The 8734-nt window shown below is 44.0% G+C and overlaps 1 protein-coding gene and 1 pseudogene across 9 annotated transcripts in view; one reads left to right on the forward strand and one right to left on the reverse strand.

Annotated features, from left to right (window-relative positions):
* Positions 1 to 2694: 2694 nt before the first annotated feature.
* Positions 2695 to 8734, forward strand: part of ABI2 (abl-interactor 2) — a 151484-nt gene continuing 145444 nt past the window's right edge. For 7 of the 9 annotated variants that reach the window (XM_006889097.1, XM_006889098.1, XM_006889099.1 and 4 more), the window contains exon 1: positions 2824 to 2940. In XM_006889097.1, the coding sequence (XP_006889159.1) occupies positions 2824 to 2940 (117 nt within the window). Of the gene's footprint in view, positions 2941 to 8734 lie in introns of all 9 variants that reach the window. The other 2 variants (XM_006889100.1, XM_006889101.1) reach the window with 2 other exon arrangements.
* Positions 3147 to 8734, reverse strand: part of LOC102848687 — a 44305-nt pseudogene continuing 38717 nt past the window's right edge.

Below are 8734 nucleotides of genomic sequence, written 5' to 3' on the forward strand. Positions count from 1 at the left end.
TGGCATTTGGACAAGAACAAACTGGGAGGAGGGTAGAGAGAATAGTGCAACAATGAATGAATGGAAACCCAAAATCTCTGTAAATGTTTAGGAAAATTAATAAAATATAATTATAGGAAAAAATGATAAAACTACATCTCATATACTTTGAGCATATTGCTAGAAGCCATTCTTTGGAGAGGGACAGCAGGCTTGGAAAGGTAGAGGGACTATGAAGGAGCGGAAGACCCTCAATCAAGTAGAGTGACACAGTGACTTCCTTCAGCAATTGGCTTGAGACAAGGTTCAGATCTGTTGTTCATAGGGTCACTGTAAGTAACTTGACTCGATGGCACCTAACAATGACCACCACCTGAGTCTAATCCTTTGCGTTTTTTTAGCAAAGAAAACTAAAATCTTAAGAGGTTGTTACAAATTAGAAATTTTATTTGAATCTTAAAGTGTATTAACAAATTCGTTAGTGATCCATAAGATGAATCATCTTTCAGGGAAATTCCTTTGTGGAGTGGTTTATGCTCTCAAGCGTGAAAGAAAATTTTATGGTTTGAATCCATCAAAGGCTCCAGATGTGTCAGTCCATTTCCATAAAGGTATATAGCCTTGGAAACCCTATGGAACAGTTCCATACTGTTCCATAGAGTGTCTTAAGTCAGAATCGACTGGACAATTTGATGTTTTGTTGTGTTTTGTTTTGTTTTTTTTAAAAAAAGATAACCTAAGTGTGAACAGTGGACTAGTGGTAAGGAGTTACACTGCCAACCCCAAGGCAAGCAGTTTGAAACTATCTTGCTGCTCTTCAGGTGATAGGCAATCTCTTCTTGTGCAATTTACAACCTCTGAAAACTTGCTGGAGGGCCAGCTGACTTGGTTCTGACCACCTGGCTCATTGTTAGTTTTATCATAACCAACAACAAGTGGGATTAAGTGTAGTGGAGAGAAGAGTTTAAGTCTCTGGGCTTCTTACAGGTTTATTCACTTAAGTTCAATCTGAAAGAAAAGGTTGCTCCATCTAATGTCTGCTTCATTTACTTGATTAGTCACATGTGCACTATTTCCTCAAACATGTTTATAAGCCATGAAATAGCCAACCCCCTTCCATTACCACTCTCAACTGAATCAAACTTCAGAGTGATTCTGCAGGCTTCATTGCACTGAAGTTTGAAAACCACTAATGCAGAAGATTTTTACAAAGTGCAAAAATTTTCATTTTTACAGAATGAACCTAGTTAGGATACACCAATATTGTCAATGACTTTTGGTTACAGAGTGAAAACTCACGTGTTAATAATGCAATATAGCCAATACAGTAACACTAGATTGCTCTAGAAATTCTAGAATCATTTTTTCACTATTAAGTATAATATAGTTTTCTTATTTGAAAAGAGAAAAATCTCTGTAGGAAGGCCAAGAGAAGAATAAGACTTTAAATAAGGGGCCCTGTAAATGCCCCCAATCCACTTGGCGCCAATCTTGGCTTTTTCCACAGTACGAAAGTCGAAGACTGTTTAATAGTTCAATAGTTGTCAGAAGTATTAGTAATTAAAGAACGACATTGTAAGGTGTGCTTAGATTTAGGGAAATGAGACGCAAATAAGGTAACTGGAGACTAAGAGATGGTACGAACTGCAAAATCAAAATCGTCTACCTTCAATTTTTGTAGTAGAATGAGCGCTGGTGGGTTGCTCTGCTAATCCAAAGGTCTGTCTCTTTTTGTGATCTACATTCTCGGAAATGTCTCTACGAGTCGGAATCGACTCCACGACAGTTAATTTTTAAGTGTTTCCTCTCCAAACTTTTAGCCCTTCACCTTTCAAACGGTGCTTTGTCATAAACTTTGGCTTTAACAGCTTTATGAGGAAGGAAATTAGTCCCAGGAAAATCGTCCTCAGAATTGGAAATACTGACTTACACAAGAAAACAAGTGAAGCCGATAAAACTAAAGAAATGACAGAATCGGCGAGGAAGAGAATGGAGGGCAAACACAAAAAATCTCAGCTCAGGGAGCCGCAGGAGAGCAACAGAACAGCTCTCAGCTCTGGCGGACAAGTGCAATAAAACAAAAGCCTTGGGATTTAGACACTGGAATTTAACCGTACCAAAAAAGGGTGAACTCACAGATGAAGGGGGGAGAAAATGAAAAACCGAACCGACACTTAAAAGCTGCATGGAAGTTTGTGAGCTTTCTCCCAGCCAGGATAAAATGTGGTCTTTCTCGAGGACAGACTCTTCGGCCTCCAATCAGGAGCAGCGCGAGGCTACGAGAGGTTCCTCGGGCCGGTCCTGGGGTGGAAATAACGCCGAAAGTCGTGGGAGACGCCGGCGGGCACGCAGCGGGGCCGGGGAGCGCCTCTCGGCCGGGCTAACAAAGGCCAGGGAGGGAGGCGACTTCCAGGGCCCCGCGACCTGCGTGGGGCCGAAGGGTTAACCGGGCGTCGGGATCCAGCTCGCATCCCGGCCTCCCCCCGCGCCGTCGCTAGGCGACGGCGGAAGTGGGGGAGGGAAGGGCGGTGCGGCGGAGGGTGGGAATCTTTTTCGGGAGCTTGGGGGTGGAGAGCGGGGAGCGCGCGTGCGCGTGCCCGGCCGGCCGTCGCCGCGGTGACCGTTCTCGCCGTTCGTCGGCTCGCGCCCCGCCCCCGTCCTCACCGCCCCCTCCCCTGTCGCGCGAGCGCGCGCGCGGGGGGTGTTCCTCGCTCCTCCCGGTTGCCGCCGCTGCCGCCGCCGCCGCACCTCCTCTCCTCCTCACCCAGCCTTGGGCTTCCCTGAAACGGCTGCCTCCGCTACCTCTGCAGTCTCTATGAGGTGGAAGAAGAGGAGGATGTGAAGATGGCGGAGCTGCAGATGCTGCTGGAGGAGGAAATCCCGGGGGGCCGCCGGGCCCTCTTCGACAGTTACACGAATCTGGAACGGGTGGCTGATTACTGCGAGAACAACTACATTCAGGTGCGACGCCTTCCCGGGCCTGGGAGCGTCGGGCCCCGGCGCTGAGGGGCGAGCTGAAGAACCCCGGGTCGGGGGCCGGGTTTCTGGGAGCGCGGGCCGAGGCCGCCACCAGCGATCTGGAGTGACCGAGCCCCTGGAGAGGGGTTCCGGGGTGGAGGGTGGGACTAGGCTTTGGATGGAGCCCTGTGACAGGAGGAGATTGTAGCTTAAACCATTTTTAAAAATCGTGAATCCGACCTCGGCGCGGTGCGTGCGTGGTGTCCCCGCCTCCTCGCTGCTGCCCCCGCTCGCCCCCGCGCTCGGGCCGGTGTGGTGCGGGCTGGCGGGGGAGGCGGCGAGTGTGGCATTTTCTGGGTGACAGCATTCTCCCTCCTGTCGGGGGGACGCGCAGGGGAATGAGAGGTCACCCCCAGCCCCTGAGCTCTGGACGGATTTTAAAGGGCTGTATTGCTGCTAAGTCCATGACTTGGGCTTTCTATTCGTGGGAATGCCTCCGGAGACCATTTCCCCCCTTTAGGTCGAAGGAGATAGGGTAAAAGAGCAGTTGTCTTCTCGTTGGAAGTTACTGGCATTTTTCTCCCTATGCAGAAAGGGAAGCTGCGTGATAATGAGCAGTACTCCCCACATAGCCCAAGTCTGGAGAGATTGGTAGTTTTCCTGGGAGAAAAAGAATTGTGATTGTTAACATGAAAGAATTGGGAAAATGAACCTCATGGTTTAATTTTCCCATGATGAAAGGCTTGGCACGAGGACTCCGTTTTAATGTGTGTGTGTGTTAGTATGCATGGAGATCGAGATGTATGGAGGGATGATGGGTGAGATGAGATCCAGCTGCTCGAGAATAAAGCGAAAGATTCTAGATTTAAGGGCAGGAAACTACACCTTTTAAAATGATTTGAAAGAATAGCGGGATTAAACACGGTTTGCAAATTCAGCTTTTTTAGAAAAATAGTTCTGAATTACGGTTACTGCCTCCATTCCCCTCCCCCCTTCCTATTTAAATTCTCTTGGGATAAAGGTGGAAATGGAAACCGTGTGTTAAATTGTTTCTTCACGCTGATCTCCCCCTCCCTTGCCACCCACCTCCATCTCTCCAGACAGCTTTCTTAACATAAGTTATATTGGGAGGCATTATTAAGGCTTCGTATAAATTAAACAAAAATCATACTTACAGGGTTTATAAGATTTGTGAGAAGAATATAATCAATTAGGACGAGGGCTGTGAGATTATTAGACATGTGCTGAACTTTGTTTTATATTTTAGGGAATATTTCTGTTGTTAGAGGATGAACTAGAAGTATCCAGGATTTTTTTTACCCCTCCCCAACCAGGCAGTTGTAAATACCAAATAATAAATGGAAGAATGTGTGTTAAGCCAAAGATTAATACAAAAGGTACAAAGGTATGCATATGGAGGAGGCTGATACTGAGTGATGGTAGGAGTGATTACAGGTTCAATTTTTCACTGAAATTTTTGACGTTTTCTTTGTCCACAGCACTATGTATGTCTACCTGGTGCCTTAAAAAAACCCCCAAAACATCTGTGGAAATGTAGTTCATTCACACTCATGGCAGCCTCATGTATTAAAGAGTAGAAATGCTGTTCCAAAGGATGTTCTTATTTTTCCCAAAACTTAAACCACTGTTCCTCTGTCAGTGTGCTGTACTGTGATGGTTTGTGTACCACTATGATGTGGGAAGCTACTGACAGGGTCACCCAGGGTGGACAAGCTTCAGTGGAGTTTGCATAGTAACATAATCTAGGAAGCAGGACTACCCATCCATTTCTGAAATAACAGGCCCTCAAAAACCATCAGAACATTGCCTGATGCAGTGCCTGAAGAGAAGTCCTTCAGATTGGAAAGGAGGCACTTGAAATGCATAGTGGAGATCGTAAGAATGGCTCAGCACAGGACAAGGTTTGATTTGTTTCTTTAGGGTCATTATGAGTTATAGTTGGCACAGTGCAACCTAACTACGACAGTCTTCCCCTGAAGCAGATCACCAGACCTTTTTTCTTTGACCACAGGATGGGCTCGGATTGCCAGCCTTTGTTGTTGTTGTTATGTGCCCTTGAGTCGTTTGGGACTCATAGCGACCCTATGCACAACAGCCCTAAACCCTGCTCTATCCTGTGCCAACCGCACTGCCTCTGACACACCCATCCTGATTACCCCAGTCACTGAATCAATCCATCTCATAGAGGGTCTTCCCCTCCTGCGCTGTCCCTCCACCCTCCCAAGCATGATGTCCCTCTCCAAGGACTCGTCCCTCCTGGCAACATGTCCAAAGTATGTCAGACGAAGCCCCAGAATCTTTGCCTCCAAGGAGTAGCTTGGTTTAATCCTCTCCAAGATGAATCTGTTTTCCTGGCAGTCCTTGGTACATTCAGTACTCTTCTCCAGCACCACAGCTCAAAAGCATCCACTCTCCTTCTATCCTCCCTAGCCATTGTCCAGCTCTCTGATGCATAACAAGCGATTGCAAACACCATGGCCTGTATCAGGTGCACCTTAGTCTCCAGAGAGACACTGTTGCTCCTGAGTACTTTAGAGAGGTCCCTAACAGCAGACTTTCCCATCGCGAGACGCTTTTTGATTTCCTGACTGCTGGTGCCAAGAGTGTTGACTGTGGAGCCGAGCAAACTGAAGCTGTGAACAATCTCAATCTCTTCGCCATCCATCCTGACGCTGCCAATTGGTCCAGTGGTGAGAATCTTTGTCTTCTTGACATTGAGCCTCAGTCCATACTGAAGGCTGCAGTCCTTGACCCTTTGGAGTTTTTTTTTTCTTAACCTAAAGGCTGGCATATATATATGCCAACCTTTAGGTTAGGAAAAAAAAAACTCCACAACACACCCATACGCTTTTGCCATTGTGTCAGAACCAACTTATGTAAGTATTCATTGAGTTTCTGAGATTCTATATCCATGGGATGAGACTGTTCATCTCTCTTTGGAGGAGCTGCTGGTGAATTTGAATCTCCAGTGAGAAATGGCTTTTGGGTTAAGAGTAACTCCCTATGAATTATGCCATCAGACCTCTCTTTCACATTAATTGTTTTTGTTATGTACCATTGAGTCCTCCAACTCCTAGTTGACCCTCCAGTGGTTTTTCAAAGGCTAATTGTACAGGAGGAGATTGCCTATCTTTCTCCCTTGGGTTAGCCAGTGGATTCAAACCATGTATCTTTGGGAGTGCAGTGCAACTCCTTACTACTAAGCCATGCTTTTGTACCATCAGGGTAGCTTGTAGTTTTCTAGTCTAGTTTTTTAGGAGAGATCTGTGTGCAAATTAATACCATAAGTTGTTGTGTATCATCAAATCAGAACCAACTCATAGCTGACCCTCCAGCAGGTTTTAAAGGCAGTAAATCACACTGGAGGAGATTGTCCATCTTTCTCCCATGGAGTAGTTTGGTACATTTGCACCATGTGCTTGTAGGTTGATAGTGATTTATAGACTGTGAATAATTTTCTTTTTTTACACTGTGAATAAAAATGTTTAAAAATGTTGATAAGTAAGAGTAGGAGGGAGGGAAAATTTTGATAAACAATGAAAGGTTGAAGTTGTCAACAATTTTTTTATACTTGACTCCCCAGTCAATATCCAGGAACGCAGCGGCCATAAAATCAAAGATAAATTGCAGTTGGCAAATTTGCTGTGAAAGATCTCTTTAAAATGCTAAAGAGCTAGGCTGTCAGTTTAAAGACTTAGATGTATGCGAATCAAGCCATGGTGATTTTAGTTGTTTCATATGCATGGGAGAGAAAGTTGGACAGTGAGTGAAGAAAACTGATAAAAAATTGATACTTTTGAATATGGTGTTGGGGTAAGATACTGAATGTACGATAGACTGCCAAAAGAACAAACACATTTGTCTTAGAAGAAGTGTAGCCAGAATGCTCCTTAGATGTGAACATGGTGAGGCTTTGTCTCATATACATTGGGCAAGTTATCAGAATGGTCCAGTCCATGGTCCAGTAAAAATTCAGAAAAAGAGAGGAACTCTTAATGAGATGGATTGATATGGTGACTGCAGCAGTGGACTCAGCACTACAGAAATTATGAGAATGGTGCAGAATAAAGCAGAGTTTTGTTCTGTTGTACATCAGTCCACTATGAATCAGAGCTGACTGGATGGCACCTAATAACAGTAACCAAACAGTGAAGGCAGAACCTAAAGGATTGAATTAGTAACTCCATTGCCTTGTGTAATATTTGAGGAAGAATTTTAGTCAGAAGAAAAATTGAGGGTGGAAAAGTGATTGCATGTATTTATCACCAGTTAATAAATTTGTGTCTCTTACAGTAAAAGTGGGAGCTCTGGTGGCTTACTGGCAAGAAGCTGTGCTGCAATCCCAAAGGCACGCGGTTCGAGGCCACCAGCTGCTCTGCACGAGGATGTGCAATCTCTTCCTGTGCAATTAACTGCCTCTGAAAAGCCACTAGATAGTCAGCTGTGGGTCAGTTTGACTCTTTGGTACACAGCAACAACAACAACAGTAAAAGAGTAAAAATGTAGGTTAAAGATATAAGTGGATGTCATCTTTTAGAAGAGGAATGATACTACCACTGTTACCTGTTTTAGCAAAGATCAATGTGGCAGTGTTCTTAACTCAATTTATAAATATTATTAAAAATGAATTTTTAGATGCTCTGCTGGAGAAGGAGGAGCAATCTCCTCCTGTACCAGTCAGATCTGATTTGACGGTACACACAGACAAAATAATAAAAATTAAAAAAAAAATGAATTTTTAAGGGAGCTCTGGTGGCCTAGTGGAAAGAAGCTGCACTGCAATCCCAGATGTGCCTGGTTTGAATCCACCAGATGCTCTGCTGGAGAAGGAGGGACAATCTCCTCCTGTACCAGTCAGACCTGATTTGACAGTGCCTGCACAAAAAATAATAAAATAAAAAATTTTAAATAAATGTATTTTTATTTTAAATTAGTAAAATATTTTTTGCTCCAGTCAAATTCAGCATTAGGGGGTAGTATACCAACTGTGGTTGCCCTAAAGCTAATAGTTTCTGATATTCCACAACCATTGGACCAGCCTTGATTTTGATTTTAAAATATCTTTTTTAGTATTTGTAGTAGACTTTTCACATTCACCTTTTAGATTGTCATCTACTTTAGGATTCAGTAGATATTATTGATGTTCTCTTGCACTGGCTGACAGCTCTTATTTATTTGTGGTATACTTGATAATAGAAATTGATGATAATGGATTTGTGCTGATCCAGCAGCACAGGACTCTCCATGTGACTTAAGAACTGACCAGCCCAAGTTTTAATGTTGCCTGTGACCCTGTGTTGTTGTCATGTGCTGTTGAGTCAGAACCAATTCATAGCTTACCCTCCAGCAGGTTTTCAGAAGCTGTAAATTGCATGGGAGGAGATAGCCCATCTTTCTCCCTCAGTGTAGTTGTGGATTGATGGCTTGCCTTTGCATTGGCAGTGCAACTCTTCATTCATTAGGCGAGGTGGAAGTTAATTGGTGGGTCATAGGCCAGATGATAAATTTAGCCTTATTATATATAGGAGCGTGTCCTAACTGGGGGTTCAGGTTAACTAACCCAATAGTATTTTTAAAATTTCTTTTTCTGAAAGGCACAATAGAAATCAATCTCTTGATCCTTTGTAATAAATGATAAAGGTGGTTATTAAAAAAAAAGGTAGTTGTTAGCAGTATTTATGGTAAATCAGAATTATTTTTCCTTGCATCTAGGTGGCTGCTCTCTCAAATCAGAATATTTTGAATATGTTGTTGTTGTTGTTATGTGCCGTCAAGT

The sequence above is a fragment of the Elephantulus edwardii genome, unplaced genomic scaffold (genome assembly GCF_000299155.1).
Source record: "Elephantulus edwardii isolate Elephantulus edwardi_28Jun2011 unplaced genomic scaffold, EleEdw1.0 scaffold00075, whole genome shotgun sequence".
Lineage (NCBI taxonomy): Eukaryota > Metazoa > Chordata > Mammalia > Macroscelidea > Macroscelididae > Elephantulus > Elephantulus edwardii.